The 19,651-nt window shown below is 43.5% G+C and overlaps 2 protein-coding genes and 1 long non-coding RNA gene across 14 annotated transcripts in view; 1 reads left to right on the top strand and 2 right to left on the bottom strand.

The window, feature by feature from the left end:
- The window catches only part of ADGRG2 (adhesion G protein-coupled receptor G2), a 126,913-nt gene that overhangs the window by 48,886 nt on the left and 58,376 nt on the right, over nucleotides 1-19,651 (bottom strand). The window lies entirely within an intron of this gene.
- LOC145536748 (uncharacterized) lies at nucleotides 3,948-9,962 on the bottom strand. The gene is made up of 2 exons (XR_014076002.1): nucleotides 9,430-9,962; nucleotides 3,948-8,892 (listed from the first exon to the last, which is right to left on the bottom strand). It is a non-coding gene; the product is annotated as an uncharacterized LOC145536748 (long non-coding RNA).
- On the top strand, nucleotides 6,800-7,816 carry LOC145536747 (etoposide-induced protein 2.4 homolog). The gene is given in 3 exon segments (XM_081566528.1): nucleotides 6,800-6,870; nucleotides 6,903-7,245; nucleotides 7,247-7,816. Coding segments are annotated over 3 exon segments (984 nt in total).

Here is a 19,651-nt window from a genome sequence, read left to right as displayed (position 1 = left end):
TTAAGGTTCCAGGTATTAGGAGGGGACATCTTTGGGGAGTCATTATTTTTCCTCTTGACTCAAAAATTCAATGTTTTTAAATTATAGAGAATATGAGTTGCAAGGAACCACACTTTGTGAAGAAAAAATCCCACAGGGGTTAAGTGAAGGGCCCAGAACCCTAGAGTTAGTTTCAGCAATATAGCTGAGTTTACAAACCAAAGTCTCACTCCTGACTCCTCCCATTCTCCACCTCCCACCCCCAGATCCAGTCATCCTTCCTGTGCACTCTTCTCACCATAGCAGGGAGCTTTTGCAAGGATTAAAGAGAAATGATATGTGTGGTGATAGTGATAGTGAATACTGATTGATGCTTCCTGTGAGCCAGGCTTGACACGTGAAGGGCTTCATACATATTTTATTATTTAATTAGCCAACAACTGTATGAAATATGTGGATTCCTTAGAATCAGTCCTTTTTAGTGCTTGAGAAACTAAGGCTGGGAAAGGTTCTGTGAATTGTTTCAGACCTCCCTCAGAATTCTCTGTAGAGTTGAGGTTTGAACCCCAGCAGTCTCATTTCAGAGGCTACCCTCTGGGCCTCTATTCTGCTTCCTATGATAAACTCTGCAGACCATAAATTAGTATATAAATGTGGAGTATTATTACTAATATTCCCTAATTTCTCTTACCTCTTTCTTCCCATGCACACTGCCCACTTCTAAACCCAGATCTTGATCGCTTCACACTTAAGTGAAATATAGGAGCCAGAATCTTCTCAACTGGAAAGGATCCGAACCTTCTTCACATTTGACTTCTCCCCCAGTTCAGTGAGCCAGCCACCAAATGCATAGCACTGGCCACAATTCCAATTGAGCTCCCTTGTTCTATCTTGCCCACGTTAGGACTCACACTGAAGTTTTTGAAAGTTTGAGTTACTTACGAACATTTAAAAATCAGATTTCAAATAAAATTCCAAAATTTTACCCTTCCCAAATTCGAAGTTTCAGATGACCTCTGTCAGTTCTCTAGCCCTTGAAAGCATGCTCTGGCATGAAGCTGATGGATACGGCTCTCTCCTCTTTCTATCTTAAAAGTGTATTCCCTGACTCCACCATTTACTTGGCACTTGGGTGTATACCACTGGGCACTGTTATTAATATTTAACTTTTTCCCTGTATGTCTTGTTTCCCCAACTAAATGCTTAACTGCTTGATGCTTTATTATCTTCAGTAGTCCAGTGCAGGGCTTTGTATGTGATAGATGTTCAAAATATGTTTCGATTGCCTGATGACATCATTAAGGAGTCTCTATCAGAAACACGTAACAGGTAGTTCAAGAGCAGGAATTTAATGCAAATACTGCAAGGGGTCAGGTCCCTGTGATACAAAGCACAGCAGGGGAAAGATGGGCAGATCTGAGAGCAGTGAGGCAGAGTCCATGAAGGAATGACTTAATACTTCTTCAATGGCTATTGCTCAGAATCTGCCCTCTGGAGTAGTAACCACAACTGTCACTCCATCTTGCCTAACAGATCTTCCAAAGGAACACAAAAATGGCTACTCAAACAAACAAGCATCTCCTGCAGCAATGATCTCAATACTATACCTTTATTGACCTTTCCTCTGTTCCTAATGCTCTCTTCCTGCTCCCTCACTCCTGATTCCTGGGATCAAGTCATACAAGGTCATGTGTGAGGTTTCTGAGGTTTTTCTTTTTCTTCTGCTATTTGATATGTGGGAAATGTAAGACTTCAAATGGGAGACAGTTGGTTGTCTTTAAACCCGAGACTGTTGTAATAACTCTTTACTCCCAGCACATCCCCCCACCCCAAGTTGGATGGGAAAGATAAAGGCTTAATCTTTTAGGAGTGGATCTAAAAAGAATGACTAGACCCATTAGCATGAATATTTTAGACCCAACTAAAATTTGTAATCCAGTGACAGTCCTTCTCTGGATTGAATTACTGTTTCAATGAGAGAGGATTCAAAACAAGGTACCACGCCTTAGGCACTCTTATATGGGAACCCCAAACAAAACAATATTTTTTATGATACTAGCTCTCAAGGGCTCTTCCAAGAAGCATATTTTTCAGACTTTACTACATAACAGACAAAATGAATGAAAACATTTCAACAGTGACACAACCAAAATGTGTTTACTTGAGCTGTGACCATCTCACGTCACAGTGCTCAATAAATACTGACATAACATTTTTATTAAACAATTAATAATGACATCACTAAAGAAAACTTCAGCTCCTAGCTGATGGAATTTCCCCAAGTGCAAACAACTGGCAATTGTAGGTGGGCCTTGGCCAAAATGGGAAGAGTGAAATGTGTTCTTGATCCCCCAGCCTCTGGGTCTTGCTCCTCTCTTGGGTGAGTATAGGAGAACCACTCCAGAGCTGATCTGGCCTCTCTCAGGGGTTAACAGATCTAGCAGACAATCTAGGAGATGCATTTTGTGTGTATTTACATGCATTTTTTTCCGGGAAGAATAGAGTCCCAAAAGAAAGTCTATTTTAAGTTAACAAGCATGTATACAGCATTACTATGACCTGGCACTTCATAAATATTATCTCATAGTCCTCATGACAATATTACATGGAAAGTAATCCCCATTTTACATATGGGGAAACTGAGGCACAGGGAGGTCAAATAACATGGAAAGGGATAGAGCTAAGGTCTGAGCCTAGCCTTTCCAGCCCTACTACATTGGGCTGCGATCTAAAACGACAGGCCACTGACCTGCTGGCCATCCACCCTGTCCCACCAGGAAGGACGTGCACTTTACGAAGGAGGAGAGCCTTGAAGTAAACTATTTCTGACAGGTGAGGGATATGAGAGCATCATCCCCCACTTCCCAGTGTCTGTGCAGTCAAGGTCAGTGCAGACAATGGAGTACTTGGGTTGTGCTTTCCATTGTAAAATGCTAGCCACGACTTGGGTTCACTCTACTTCTAAAGGCTCGTAGCTTCTGGAACTTTTTAGTCTGATATGTAAATGCTGCTTAGTGCTTCAAGAGGCAGCGAGGGAGTGTGCCTCTGTTGAATGCTGGCATTATGTTCAGGCATCTTCATGGAATCTACCTCCATGCCCGTGAAACATGGCCCTCCATCCAGACCTCAGCTCCCCGGCCCTCCCCTCAGTCACTTTGGCATCCCAGCTGTCTCTTCAACACACCAGGCATAGCCTTACCTCAGGGCCTTTGCACTTGCTGCCCCCTCTGCCTGAAATACTTTTCCCATAGAGAACCTCTTGGTTTGCCCTGGTGTCTCTTTCAAATGTTACTCAAATATCATCTTCCCTGAAAGACTGATCCAGACCACTCTATTTCCAAAGGACGAATGAGCGTGCCTCCTTAAATGACTTTAAATGTGAATAAGAGACTAGGCTCTTAAGGGACAGGTTCAAATGCTGGCTCTGCCATGAGTAAACTTCTGGCATTTCTCTGCTTGTATTTATTCACCTGTAAAATGGGGGTGACTATTTTAAATGAAATTATATTACATCTACAAAGTATTTTTATCACAGTTTCCACAGTAAGTTGTAATATTAATTCAGGCTATATGACTTTGTGTCCTTGGATAAAGTTTACCTTTATATAATAAACTTTTTTTCCTTAATGCAAACAATGTGATATAAATAATTTGCAGAGTGGCATTTTTAAAAAATCATGTAGTTTCTAAGACTTGTATGATGTCATTTCCATTCTAATTCTAAAACATTCCTATCTATTCACTAATGCTTGAATAGTCAGAGTATCTACTACAACACTGTGTTTGTCTAATGCAAGTTTCCTTAGCTTAGCAACATTTCCTAGAAAGATCATGGGTTCCATCATTTTGTATTATACATCAGGAAATGGAAGTTCACAGAAACCATTTCAGAGGTGAAGGAGAATTGAGATGACCTAATAGAATATTGTAAATCCAGAAAAGTGGCAAAGGTAGTCACTTACACCATATTTCTTTACTTCAAAAATCGTTTATTTACCCACAATAGGCTGCATGAGGAAAGAGTGTGTGATCTTTATTTGAAATTAGCTTTCTCTTGGTTTTCTACTGCTGATCACAAACACTGGATGCAGTTATCTTTGTTGTCTTTGCTCAACACAAAAAAGGGAGGAAAATTTTACCTAAATCATTTAAAAGACAGTATCTTTTTAGGACTTGGAGTTCACTGGAAGAAAAGTATTACAACATAAGTCATAGGTCTAGAAAAGACTAGATACCAAACCAGTCCAAGCCCCTCCGTCTATAAGGGAGGGAAGAAGCTCAGGAACATGAAGGGATTTGCCCAAAGCTTGGTCATTTATTCCAATTTTTCAAGGCCTATATACAAGATACTGGGGGTATAAAGCAGGGAATAAAATATAAGCAGGGAATAAAACAAAACCCCTGGCCGCAAACAGAGTTTACATTTTAGTGATATTATGCAACTCACTTGAAAGTTTTAAATTTCTACCTTGAAAAATATTCTATCATTGAAAGTTCTTTACTAATCCAAACTTTTATGTCGTTTGCATTCCTAAAGGGAAAGAAGAGGCAAGGGTGTAGGTCATATAAGACACTTACGTTAAAAACAAGCACAACTGCCACAGACATCATTGCAAAAGCATCCTCAATTTACCTTGATGGTTTTTTACAGCATTGTGATCTTGTGAACATGAGGCTTCTTGCCAAGATCAATCTGTTTCTTCTTATTTCCTTGAAGTAAAGATGTACCCACATCATGGTACATTTCAAACAGCATGTTCTCTTGGAACATCAATTTACTTCTTAATAGATTAAATCAGCAAAACTATTGCTTTTACTTCTCAGATGTCTCAATCTTTATCCAGTCCTTTGGAGGTAAAAATCCATCACAAGATAAATGAATACAGCAAAGTTTCAGTCAAAATTGTGTAAAAGTAACATTTTCAACGGCGTCAGGTTCTAAATATTGAAGGAGTGGTTAAGGACCCAAGTTCTAGAATGCTGTTGTTGTTCAGTCACTTAAGTCATCTTCAACTCTTTGCAACCCCATGGACTGTAGCACGCCAGGATTCCCTGTCCTTCACTGTCTCCCAGAGTTTGCTCAAACTCATATCCATTCAGTCAGTAATGCCATCCAACCATCTCATCCCCTGTCACCCTCTTTTCCTCTTGCCCTCGATCTTTCCCAGCATCAGAGTGTTTTCCAGTCAGTCAGCTCCTGGTATCAGGTGGCCAAAGTATTGGAGCTTCAGCATCAGTCCTTCCAATGAATATTCAGTGTTGATTTCCTTTACGATTGACTGGTTTGATCTCCTTGCAGTCCAAGGGACTCGCAAGAGTCTTCTCCAGCACCACAGCTTGAAAGCATTAATTCTTAAGTGCTCAGCTTTTTTTACGGTACAGCTCTCGAGAATGCTACCACTTCTACTTTTCAGCTGTGTGAAGTGGCTCCAACTGTCCAAGTCTCAGTTCCCTCATTTAGAAAATGAAGAATTAACACTTGATTGTAGCTACTGTCAGGATTCACTAAGGTAACACATGAAGCTTTTTAAAAAATACTTATTTGGCTGAGCCAGGTCTGAGTTGCTGCACATGGGGTCTTCGATCTTTGTTGTGGCATGTGAACTCTTAGTTGCGGTATGTGGGGTCTAGTTCCCTGACTAGGAATCCAATGTGGGTTTCCGGCATTGGGACTGTGGAGTCTTAGCCACTGGACCACCAGGAAAGTCCCACAAAAAGTATTTAAAACGATGTGACAAATGGTAAACCTCTATGAAGACCCACACCCTCTCCAGCCTTCTGTTCTTTCATCCTGCAGATACTGTTAGTTTAGGGACTGAACCTTTCAAAGTGAAGGGAAAGTCGCTTAGTGTCTGACTCTTTGCAACCCCACAGACTATACAGTCCATGGAATTCTCCAGGCCAGAATACTGCAGCGAATTCCCTTGTCCAGGGGATCTTCCCAACCCAGGGGTCAAATGCAAGTCTCCCATATTGCAGGCAGATTCTTGACAGCTGAGCCACAAGTAAAGCCCAGTACTGGAGTGGGTAGCCTGTCCCAGGAATCGAACCAGGGTCTCCTAGCATTGCAGGCAGATTCTTTACCAACTGAGCTATCAAGGAAGACAACCTTTTAAAACCTGAGGTTATCTCCATTTTCACTTGAGATCCCTAGCCCCTTTCAGTGTTTTTCAGATGGCTACCACTATTTCAGCATCAAATCCAAACTGAAAATATCCACGCACAGCATTATCCAATGGAACTTTCTGCAACGATAGAAATACTGTGTCTGCACTGTCCCATATGGCAGCCACTAGCCCCGGGTGAACACTGAGCGCTTGACATGTAACTAGTGTGACTGAGGAACTGAATTTTTAATTTCACTTAATTTTAATTAATATAAGTTTAAATAGCCACATGTGTCTAGTGGTTATCATATTAGAGAGTGCATGTCTAGAGGAAGAGGAGAAACCTGGAGTGTCAAGAGTGGGGAAGTTTTTCCTAGAAGTCCCCCAGCAGATTTTCCCAGGTGTCTCTTTGGTCAAAAGCTGGTCACATGCCTACTCCTAAATCAAATATTGGCAAAGAAAACCATTTCCACAGGTAGCTTAAAATAATCAGGATTCAGCGCAGGCGCAGCAGCCCCAGCCCCCCGGGCTGGAGCAGGCAGCAGGGCACGGAGGGGCTCGGAGGGGCTCAGAGGAGCTGAGCTGGCCCGTGGTGGGCGAGGGGCCCAGCTGGAGCCAGAGTCACTGTGGCGAAGCTCCCGGGTCCTTCATGATGAAATATCTGGGGACACTTCTCTCTCCTTTGTGTAGTTGGTAGTTTGGGTGGTAAAGAGATGGCTGACAGTGTCAAAACCCTCCTGCAGAACCTTGCCAGGAGAATCAAAAGACTCCATCTGGGGAATTTGTACCATCTCAAAGCTAAATGCTTGAATTCAGCAAAAGAGACAGGAGAAGGGCAAGCAGTGTCCTGGCTCAGAGGAGAGCCCAGAGCATAGAAAGGAAGCAAGAGAGTGAACCACATATTGTTAGTAGAATTTTTCAGTGCTGTGCTTGGAATGGTGGAGTTTTCTGGTTCAGTCTCCTCTTATTTTTTCGAGTGTTTATTCCCGTTCTTCAGTCAGTAATAGCCCAGATTATTGGTGATCCATCACTACATGGGGATGTCTGGTCATGGCTGGAGTTCTTCCTTACATCACTTTTCAGTGCTCTCTGGGTGCTGCCCCTCTTTGCGCTCAGCAAAGTTGTCAACATGATTTGGTTTCAGGATATAGCCAACATGGCTGGCATTCGAGATATCAGGGAGGAAGCCTCACCCATTCCCTAGTATCAGCAAAATAATTGCTGACATGCTCTTCAACCTCTTGCTTCAGGCTCTCTTCCTCCTCCAAGGGATGTTTGTGAGTCTCTTTCCCATCCATCTTATTGGTCAGCTGGTTAATCTCCTGCATATCTCTCTGTTCTACTCACTATACTACTTAGAATATCATTGGTTCAATAAAGGAATTGAAATGCACCAGCGGTTGCCAAACATGGAAAGGAACTGGCCTTACTACTTTGGATTTGGTTTGCCCGTGGCTTTCCTCACAGCAATGCAGTCCTCCTACATTGTCGGTGGCTGCCTCTTCTCTGTCCTCTTTCCTTTATTCATTATCGGCACCAATGAAGCAAAGACCCCTGGCAAAGCATACCTTTTCCAACTGTGCCTCTTCTCCTTGGTAGTTTTCTTAAGCGAAAGACTCTTCCACAAGACGGTCTATCTGCAGTCGGCCCTGAGTAGCTCTACTTCTGTAGAAAAATTCCTATCACCACACCCATCTCCTGCCAAACTGAAGGCTGCTGCGGGGCACTGAGCTGGTCACCCACCATCCAGAGTAGGTGGGTGGGATCAGAAGGACGCTGTGGCAGCTATTTTCCTGACTCACCTCCATCCCCTCCCAGGGAAGGTAGGGCCTACCCTGCCAAGGGCCTTGCCTCTGCTCCATTCTCTCTGAGCAATCCAGATTTTTGTCTCTGCTGCATGTAAAAGGCAGAATCTTCCTGATACCAACCAGTATGGATTTTAAACACCGGTGAGTCTGAAAGGATCACAGGTTTTACTGCAGCTCTTTTCTAGCATTTGCCAGCCCCATGCCTGGACTGATTTGAATACTCTTTCTCCCTGTGCCATTTCCCCTCTCACTTCCCCTTCCTGTCTTCCACCACTCTAGGATGAATGGATTTTTGTAATCGAGCTGTTGTATTTGGTGGACCTGTTATTTTTGTTTTTCTGAGCAGCACAGGCTCTGCTGCTCCTGGTCACTCCCTTTATAGCCAACACTGTCTTGTTTCGTGTAACTCCGGTTAGATTTTGGTCTCTTGCTCCACTGCAAAAACAAAACACGAGCTTGAAGACACGGGACAGTAGAAAGACCTCTCAGCCAGATCTCCGCTGGGTTTGAGGAATGATTTTCCTTCTTCGCCTTTAAGGGGAAAAAGCTTCTTTCACTGGTACATTTAAAGATCCGCCAAAGATAGGGAGGTACCAATTTCGGACACGCCCCACTGCAACACGGAATGCTCAAAGAACCTGAACTTTTAAACTCTGTAGGTCTGAACTTGACTGCTGGCCACTTCAGGGTCTGTCTGGTGTTTCAAAGGAGTATTGTGGGTAAGCCACTAAGTCATGTCCGACTCTTTGAGACCCCATGGGCTGTAGCCCACCAGGCTCCTCTGTCCATGGAATTCTCTAGGCAAGAGCACTGGACTGCGTTGACATTCCCTTCTCCAGGGGATCTTCCCAACCCAGGGATCGAACCTGGGTCTCCAGCATTGCAGGCAGATTTTTTACCATCTGAGCCACCAGGGAAGCCTGGAATATTGGAAGCCAAAGGAATATTGGGTGCTGCAAATAGGAACTGAAGGGGTAAACTTATTAAACCCTTTAAACCTGGAAAAAAAAAAAAGTCATGATTTACTCATGAGAAGGGTGGAAAGAGGGGAGTACCCTACGAAGCCAGGCCTAGCCAGCAAGTAAACAAAGCATGGTTGTAACATTAACTTAAGATCAGGAGTAAGTTCCGCATAGCTTCCGTACTATCTAGATCAGGAGTAAACTACAGTCCATGGGCCAAATCTTGCCCACCAATTGTATTTGCAACTCAAGTTTTACTGTCTCAAAACCACGCCTACTTATTTACATTAGTGGTTGGGACATAGTCTTGGATTACTGTGATATTGAATGGTTTGCCTTGGAAACGAACAGAGATCATTCTGTCCTTTTTTAGACTGCACCCAAGGACTACATTCTGGACTCTTTTGTTGATTATAAGGGCTACTCCATTTCTTCTAAGGGATTTTTGCCCATAGTAGTAGATATAATGGTCATCTGAATTAAATTCACCCATTCCAGTCCATTTTAGTTCACTTATTCCTAAAATGTTGATGTTCACTCTTGCCATCTCCTATCTCACCACTTCGAACTTACCTTGCTTCATGGACCTAACATTCCAGGTTCCTATGCAATATTGTTCTTTATAGCATCAGACTTTACTTCCATCACCAGTCATGTTCACAAGTGGGCGTTGTTTTCACTTTGGCTCAGCCTCTTCTTTCTTTCCGGAGCTACTTCTCCACTCTTCTCCAGTAGCATATTGGGAACCTACTGGCCTGGGGAGTTCATGTTTCAGTGTCCTATCTTTTTGCCTTTTCATACTGTTCATGGGGTTCTCAAGGCAAGAATATTGAAGTGATTTGCCATTCCCTTCTCCAGTGGACCACATTTTGTGAGAACTCTCCACCATGACCCGTCCGTCCTGGGTGGCCCTACATGGCACAGCACATGGTCTCACTGAACTGTGGAAAATTCTTCAAGAAATGGGAATACCAGACCACCTTACCTGCCTGCTGAGAAATCTGTATGCAGGTCAAGAAGCAACAGTTAGAACCGGACATGGAACAACAGACTTGTTCCAAATTGAGAAAGGAGTATATCAAGGCTGTATACTGTCACCTTGCTTATTTATATGAAGAGTACATCATGCGAAGCGCCGGGCTGGATGAAGCACAAGCTGGAATGAAGATTGCAGGAAGAAATATCAATAACCTCAGATATGCAGATGACACCACCCTTATGGCAGAAAGCGAAGAGGAACTAAAGAGCCTCTTGATAAAAGTGAAAGAGGAGTGAAAAAAGTGGTTTAAAACTCAACATTCAAAAAACAAAGATCATGGCATCCGGTCCCATCACTTCATGGCAAATAGATAGGGAAACAAAGGAAACAGTGACAGATTTTGTTTTCTTGGGCTCCAAAATCACTGCAGATGATGACTGCAGCTATGAAACTAAAAGAAGCTTGCTCCTTGTAAGAAAAGTTATGACCAACCTAGACAGCATATTAAAAAGCAGAGACACACACAAAAAAACAAACAACAAAAAAAATAAAAAGCAGAGACATTACTTTACCAACAAAGGTCCATCTAGTCAAAACTATGGTTTTTCCAGTAGTCATGTATGGATGCGAGAGTTGGACCATAAAGAAAGCTGAGTGCCGAAGAATTGATGCTTGTGAACTGTGGTGTTGGAGAAGACTCTTGAGAGTCCCTTGGACTGCAAGGAGATCCAACCAGTCCATCCTAAAGGAAATCGACCCTGAATATTCATTTGAAGGACTGACGCTAAAGATGAAGCTCCAATACTTTCTGCACCTGATATGAAGAGCCGACTCCTTGGAAAAGACCCTGATGCTGGGCAAGATTGAAGGCAGGAGGAGAAGGGGACAACAGAGGATGAGATGGTTGGATGGCATCACAGACTTAATGGACATGAGTTTGAGTAAGCTCTGGGAGTTGGTGATGGACAGGGAGGCCTGGCGTGCTGCAGTCCATGGGGTCACAGAGTTGGACATGACAGAGCAACTGAACTGAACTCATTTATATATTGTCTAGGGCTGCTTTTGAGCTACTAGGGCAGAGCTGAGTAGTTGGCCACAGAGACCATATGGTTTACAAAACCAAAATGTTTATCATCCTGTTCCTTAAAGAAAAGCTTGTCAAGCCCTCATCTAGAACAACATCCCTCATGGTTCAAGTCACCCACGTTAAAGATCTTGGCTAAAACGTACTCATATGGCCAAAAGCAAGCACTTCATATGGGCTACTGCAGAAGAAAGTTCTGGAAAGCTGCTTTTGGCACTCTGATACGGTTTCTTGCTGGGTAACCTAGAAAAGGACCCATCACTTTGAGCTTCAGTTTTCTCATCAGCAAAGTGAGGATAATACAAACTTCTCCATCCACCTCAGGGGGACATGGGGAGATGATGGATGCCAAGGTGCTCCATAGACCATGAAGAGCTACAGGAATGTCCAGAGGGGTTGCTGCTGCTGTTCTTAATGTTCAGTACTATGTGCTGTTGCCACTGGATCCTACAGAGACCCTGGGACTTTTCCGTGATCAGCAAGGCAAGGATAGCACTGGTCACTGGGAGATTTACCACTCAGCAAAAGCCATTTCTGGAGCTTTCAGCAATACAGAAATCAAGAGATCCACTGGCTTTGTTGTAACTTTAAGAGCTTTTAAAATTGTGTCAAATAGAAAAATGTAGTTTGGAAAAAATGTGACTTTTAAATTGTTTCCAATTTCATACTAGGAGCTTCGAATAGGAGAGCAGCCTTAAAATGGGATTGCCGAGATGAGTGGTTCTTAGTTCAAGGCAGACCCCAAGGATCCCCAGTATCCCAGGACAACAGATCAGGAATTCAAAGACAGATCCTACTTGATAATTGAACTCATCATGTCAAAGTGTGAAGGAACCGTAACAGGCAATCAGCTGAGCCCCTTCATCATATGGAGGAAAGGAAACATGTTCTTCAAGGGTAATTGGTGCCCATGTCCAGCCACCTCACTGACGTCTATGCAAAAGTTTAGAGGAATAATATATGTTGTATCAGAACTCATTGGGTTCAGATGAGTATCATGCTGGTGCCTTAAGCTGAGGAGGGCAGTCCATGTTTTAGCCTATCTCTAGGCTTTAGAATAGAGCCACAAATCAAAACCAACCAAGCAGCCAGTTTCTTGAGCACTTACTATGTGCTAACACTTTGGAGGACACAGAGAGGACCTGAGCCTGAACTTACCCTCGGGACCTGACCGGATATTACTTCATATTGGCAAAGATAAAACCATGAGGAGGAGCAGAATTCAGGACATAGTGGCAGCCTTCAACAATTCCTATCAGTGCTCTCACAAACCCTAAGTGTTCAATATGCATGTGCTTTAGAGTTAGTTTAAAATGTATGGACAGAATTTAGATGCACAAACAGTAGCAACAAGAAACAAGCAAAATTTTAAAGCCCTCAAGCTTCCTTTGATGTCCAAGATGACTCCATCTTGTGATGGAGTCTCCATTCCAGAAGTACAGGAGAAGGATCCTCAAACCTGATGAATGACTAAAGAGAATGCTCTCTTCTGCTTTAAAAAGCTCTCTAGTCAACCCCATGTCTTCCAGATAAATGCACAATATTTGTTTTCCCTCCTCTTCCTTTTGGTAGTCTAGATGGCTTCTAGGTCAGGAAGGGGAAGCCAGTGTTCTCACAGAAGGGAAAAGGGCTCTGCATCAGTGAGCTTACCTTGTGCTGAGCCCTGGGTTCTCAATGGCCTCTCCAGAGATCCCCCTCACCCGGCAGGGTTCCTGCGGGGCACACTGGTATCCACTGCTTAAGGCTATGTTCAGTGGGCCCCATATTCTGTTCTCTCAGAATCCTACCCAACCTGGCGGCCCCACTCTTGCTGACCCAGTTCCTCTCAGATCTTACTACCAAGTATCTGTCACATCCTCCCTGTGGTCCCTGGTCTCAGCTGTCCACACCATTATCTCTGCAGCCCTGGCTCTCAGCGGAGCTACCCTCTAGGAACACAAGAACCATTTAGAATCCCTTCCCTTCACACAAGAAATGAGAGAGACTTGGACAGGACACCATCTCTAGCCTCCTCTCTGCCTAAACACACTGCGCCGCTATTTCTCACCCCTACCATTGCTCCGTGTTGATGTGTGGGCCACTGTGAGGAGTTCTCACCCAGAATTCTAAGTGGAAAGTGAGACACAATCTCCTCTGGTTTCAGTTTCCTCCTCAACCCATCCAGAGTCTCTGTCATTCCTTGTGACAACTTCTACCTATCAGGGAAAGAGTCAGGGTCCAACAGAAGTGACCTCATCATGCCTGGGGGGGATTTTGGGAGGTTGAGAGATTAACCTAGTATCAGATCACCACTGCGGTATTTATAATCTCAACTTTAAGTTCAGTTCAGTCGCTCAGTAGTGTCTGACTCTTGCGACCCCATGGACTGCAGCACACCAGGCTTCCCTGACCATCACCATCTCCCAGAGCTTGCTCAAACTCATGTCCACTGAGTCAGTGATGCCATCCAACCATCTCATCCTCTGTTGTCCCCTTCTCCTTCTGTCTTCAATCTTGCCCAGCATCAGGGTTTTTTCCAGTGAGTCAGTTCTTCTCATCAGGTGGTCAAAGTATTAGAGCTTCAGCATCAGTCCTTCCATTGAATATTCAGGACTGATTTCCTGTAGGATTGACTGGTTTGATCTCCCTGCTGTCCAAGGGACTCTCAAGAGTCTACTCAATTTTATAGAGAGGAATTGAGGGACAAGTAGACCAGCACTGGGTTTACATACAAGACTGTTTCCCTGCCTTTCAGGAGCATACAGTCCACCTCCTACAGCTCTGATACGCGTTGCACAAGAAAGAACAAAGACTTGGATGGACAAAGCATGAGAGGGTAAGAGGAGAGAAGACAGTGAGGCCTTGGAGAAGGGGACTTAGAGAGAAATCTATCACTAGAAATGCCTGCAGTACAGAAAGATCTAGAAACAGCCCAGAAAGAGACTAAGTTGGGATTATAGCTCATGAGATCACCAAACTGGCTCTCATGTGTAATTGTTTCCAAGTGGGAAAGACAATTCTGCAAGAATGAAATTATAACCATCTTCCACTAATACGTCATCTCACCCTTTGGAAAATAGTTGTACCTAAAAGGAGACCTCCTTGGAAGACAAAAAAGCAGCAGCAGCAGAGGAAAAAAAGAAAGCAAAGAAAAAATGACACTGGCATAGCCCAACAGAGCTAGAGACCAGAGGTTAAGTAAGTTATAGTTACCTGTCAAAGCTCATTTGGGCACTGGGTAGACCAAGAATGACTCCCTCGAAGCTACCAAACTACACAACTGGAAGTGTGAAGTTCTACGGGCTCTGTCTGGTGGCCAGCAACCTAACAAGAGAGTATCAGTCCAATCTCTCCTCGTTGCTAGGAGCTACTGAGTCATCTCTCAGGCTTCTAGGGTGAAGCTACCGTGCCCTGCAGTCCACATCCCCCCGAGCCAGGGGCAGCGGCTGCTCTCTGGCAGTTTAGTTCAGGCTCCCTCTGCATCTTCTCTTCATGCCTCATGCCACGTTCATTCAGTCTTCCCTTCCTGGGCAACCCGGTAGAGTAGGAACAGTACAGGCTACTGATTCCAATGGGGAATCCTCCAAGCTGTTTGACTCTGGGCAAATGACTTAATCTCTTTGACACTCAGTTTCTTCATCTGCAAACAGAAATGAAAAATATCTACCATAAAGGGTTTTTGTGAGGATTAAATGAGATGATCTATGTAAAGCACCTTGAATGGCCTTCCCCAGGGCAGGTCCTCAATACTCATTAGTTTTCATCCCATGAGTTTCTCACCCACCTTGTCAAACTTTTCTTCCCCCTTCTCACTTGGCACATACCATGTGCTGAAAAGACTCATGATGCCAAGGAAATACGTTTGACCTCCTTGACATGAGACAAAGTGACATGACAGAAAGTGACAAGTATAAAAAAGACATGGATAAAGACAAAAGGGAGCACTGACAAAAGAAATTTAATTCTTCTGAAGAGGTCAGGGGAGGTTCTCTGGAGGTAGTCCTATTGGGCTGTACTTTGGAGAATGAGCATGTTTCCCAATGGGGATGACCCCAGGAAGCAGAGAGGGACCAGGGAAGGGAGTAAAGCCAACAGGGGGTACATTAATGAGCATATTGCTACCGTGGGCAACTGGGGCCCAATACAACAATCCACTGGGTATACAGAACACACTTTAGTATGACCCCACCAAGGGATGGGGAAGCTGGCATAGGTAAGCACCAACTCCCATTCTTCACCATTCTCGGGTATTAACTCTCTGGCACTACTAGCTGGTTCCCTGAACAGGCCAAGCATAGATCCATGGGCACAGATCATTCTCAGTCAGTGAGACATGGGAGCCATCAAGAAGGCACAAGATCTGTCTGAAGATAACCTCTGGGTGGCTCAAGGGAACATGGGCAGAGCACCAAAAGCATCTGCTACAGGAGGCTTAACATCCTACTAGCGTCATGCATGAACTTGGCCAGAGGCCATATGTTAGAGCCCCATAGCACTGACTCACACTTTAGGATTTAGTTACAGTTTGTACTATTTTTCATGTATCCTAGTTATGCAGGGCATGGCTTTTTTTTTTTTTTTTTTACAGGGAGTGTAAACTCCCAGGACTCAGAGATGATGCTCTCTCAGCAGGCAGTAATGCTGGGTACACAGCAGGCACTCATTACCATGCAACTACTTATCCAGTGTAGTACAATCAGCAGGTCCCCTCGGCCTTCATCAAAGACCAGGGATCCTGAACCGAAGAGAACCTGCCTCAGCCCAAAGTTGCTCAGAGAGATGGTACCTATAAGCTATCTGGATGATCCAGTCCGATATCCAGTCCTAAAGTGAATTCCACCTTTTTTTTTTAACCTACAGATATACAACTGCTATGCAAAGTACATGACCTAGTGTACCAGAGAGCTTAAGGATGCTAAAAGATAGGATAGTGTAGTGGTTAAACACACGAACTATGAGTCATATGACCTGAGTTGCAACTGCAGCTCTGCAACCAAAAGGTGCAAGCTAGGGCAAGTTGCTTACCTTCTCTGTGCCTCAGCTTCCTGTAAAATGGAGCTAATAATACTAGTGCCTACTACAAAGGGTTACTGAGTGAGCTTTAAATGAAACAGCTTTTTATAAGGGCTCAGAACAGTGGCTGGCATGAGGTAAATATTATCAAAGTAATTATTAAGCAACATGAATACTCTTAATGGGAGTTCTGAAAGACAATAATGATCTCCAATTTAGCCCTTTCCAGATCCCAACACACTTTATTCAGAAAAACCTTTGCACATACAATGTTGTATGTCAACAGAGCTGGAAAAGAAAAAAAGAAAAATGTCTGCCATCATGAAGTTTCTTTTTTAACATATGTTGAGCCTTACAAGAGCCCTCTAGAGGAGCTCAGGATTATACCCATTTTGAAGATGAGGAAACTGAGCCCCATATCAGTCTAGTAGCAAATCAAGGTCATACAAATAGCAGGTGGCAGGCATGTGGAGGGCTCGAACCCTGGATCTCACTATATTCTACTATATCATGCAGCACAGTAAAGTTTCAGCCAATTCTTTAAGACCGTGGTTCTACGCTTGGGTGGGCATCAACAACACCCAGAGGGCTGATTAAAGCACAGATGGCTGGGCCTCACCCCCAGAGTTCCCAACTCACCAGGTCTAGGCTGGGCCTGAAAATCTGCACTTCTGAAAAGCTCCCACGCGATGCTGATGCTGCCTGTCTGGGGGCCACAAGACAGGCCACACTCTGAGAACCACCGCCTGAAGAAATCAATTCATCAGAGAGCCAGAGCAAGAAATACATTCAGTGACCTTAGCATCCACTCAGGTTTTCCCTGCTCAGGTTGGTGTCAGAGCTGTGCCCTCTCCTGTTTACCTGGCCCATTTTCACCATTTATTGAAATTAATTAATTAATTTTATTATTATTTTTGGCTGTGCTGGTCTTTGTTGCTGTGCGGACTTTTCTCTAGTTGCAGCGATCAGGGGCTACAGTTCTGTTGTGGAGCACAGGCTCTAGGGCATTTGGGCTTCAGTAGCTGCAGCACATGGTGGGCTCAGTAGTTGTGGCTCCCGAGCTCTAGAGCACAGATTCAGCAGCTGTGGTGCACAGACTTAGGTGCTCCACAGCATGTGGCATCTTTCCAGATCAGGGATCGAATCCGTGTCTCCTGCATTGGCATGTGGATTCTTAACCACTGGACCACCTTCTGGCTTCACAGAAGCCCCTATTTTCATCATTTTTAAACATACTTCAAAAAAGACTTATTTCTACCAAGCAGCTTTCCTTCGGATGATTTTTCCCCCTCATGTTCCACTTTTGTTCCTCATCTACCCTGTGGTGGAAAAAGCACTGAAACACGAGACCGAAGATCTAGTATCTAGTCTGGCTCCACCACTTCCCAACCAATAATGTCCCTGGGGACATTTACTCATCAGTAAAGTGAGGACATTTGATTTTTGCCCTGACAATCCCACAGGATGTCAGTGTGCTGGGTAAGTATAATTCCTTATACTTACATTAAGATGCCCCAAGGAGATGGTGAGCGAGCACAGTTTACAAGAACGTCACATGGTCACAACAGAGTTTGTATCCCATGATGTGTATCTGGAGTTCTCTCTTCCTACTTATGTCTTCTGCCAGTTGTGGAGGCAATGGGATTGCCTCTGAACCAGTCACATCAACATCACCTGGGAGCTTGTTAGAAATGCCAATTCTCAGGGCCCCCCTAGAGCTACTAATCCAAAACTCTCATGGATGGGCTTGTCTTAACAAGCTTTCTAGGCAATTCTGATGTACACTCAAGTTTGAAAACTCTGGTTTTGTGGTTACAAGCACAAAATTCCAAGTTAGGTACAATTCCCAGAGCAGCCACTTCCTTGAGCAAGTTACTTCTCTCTCTGAGCCTGAGTTTCTTGATTTGGGAAATGGTGCTAAGACAAGGATTTCCCCTCAACAGACTTGGTTTAGCCGCTTAAGAGAGTGGATGCATTGATGCAAAGCACACAGAGACCCAACACACTGTAAGTAGTCAATACACATTGACTCTTTATTTCTTCATGTAAAGTACCGTGGCTCCTTGACAACATGCCCCAGTGCCTACTTTTTGAAGACTGCCAATTGTGTATTAGTCTGTTGGGAAGTTTTCTATTTGTGTGCATCTGTGTGTGTTATACTTACATTGTTTGCTGCCAGTACATATTTGTTTTATCCAACAAAGATTCTTTGGTCCTGCAATTCTCTTGTAAATAAGAAAGGTATTTCTGGAGGGGGCTACACCATGTGGCATGTGGGATCTTAGTTCCCTGATCAAGGATCAAAGCCAAGCCCACTGTAGTGGAAGTGCAGTCTGAACCACTGGATGGCCAGGGAAGTTCCTGTAATGATTCTTTATATTTGCACAGCACTGTATTCTTTTGGCAGTGGTACCCAAACATATTGCAGCCCTGGTAATTCTGGTCTCTTTACTGTACTCCTCAGGTACCTTTTCTCCTTCTCTCATAAGCTTATAGAGATCCTCTTTTCTGAAAATAATGCTTCATTAGGGTGATTCTCTATCTCCCTTAAATTTCCATACAGAAGTGCCTTTGAGTAGCTACTTTTAAAAACAAATAAGCACCAGAAACAGACCTTCACATATATGGTCAATTAATTTTTGACAAAGGTGCCAGGACCATGCAATGGGGAAAAGACAGTGTTTTCAACAAATGGTATTAAGAAAACTGGATATCCAAATGCAAAATAATGAAGTTGGATCCTTGCGTGTGTGCATGCTAAGTCGCTTCAGTTGTGTCCAACTCTTTGTGACCCCATGGACTGTAGCCCGCCAGGCTCCTCTGTCCATGGAATTCTCCAGGCAAGAATACTGGAGTGGGTTGCCATTTCCTCCTCCAGGGGACCTTCCTGACCCAGGGATTGAACAAGAGTCTCCTGCAGCTCCTGTACTGCAGGCGGACTCTTTACTGCTGAGCCACCAGGGAAGCCCAGTTGGATCCTTACCTTACACCATATACAAAATGAACTCAAAACGGATCAAAGCACCTAAACATAAAAGCTAAAACTATAAAGTTCTTAGAAGAAAAATAGAAGAAAATCTTCATGATATTTCTTTGATATAAAAGCAAAAGCACAGGCAATAAAGTAAAAATAGATATACTGGATTTTATCAAAATTAGAAACTTCTATGCATCAGAGGATACTACTTGAAAGAGTGAAAAGACAACCCACAGAATGGGGAAAATTTTTGCAGATCGTATATCTGATAAAGGATTAATATCCCGACTATATAAAGAACTCCCAAAACTCAATAACAACAAAAACTCCCAAACAATCCAATTCAAAAATGGACCAAAGATTTGAATAGACATTTCTCTAAAGAAGATACACAAATGGCTAATAAGCACATGAAAAGATATTGAACATAACTAATCATTAAGGAAATGCAAACAAAAACCATGATGAGATACCATATCACACCCATTATCAAAAGAACAGAAAATAACAAATTTTAGTGAGGATATAGAGAAATTGGAATCCTTGTGACTTGCTGGTAAGAATGTTAAATAGTGCAGTCACTGTGGGAAACAGTTTGCCAGACCCTTAAAATGTTAAAACATAGAACTACTTATGACCAGCAATTCTACTTCTAGGTATATACACCCCAAAGAATCAAAAGAAGGGACTCAAACTGATACTAACACAACACTGTGCACAGTAGCATGATTTATACTAGCCAAAAGATGGAAATAACCCAAAT

This window comes from Giraffa tippelskirchi, chromosome X (assembly GCF_054371585.1).
Source record: "Giraffa tippelskirchi isolate mGirTip1 chromosome X, T2T-mGirTip1v1.2.pri, whole genome shotgun sequence".
In the NCBI taxonomy this organism is placed as follows: Eukaryota; Metazoa; Chordata; class Mammalia; order Artiodactyla; family Giraffidae; genus Giraffa; species Giraffa tippelskirchi.
This window is presented reverse-complemented; position numbering and strand designations above follow the sequence as displayed.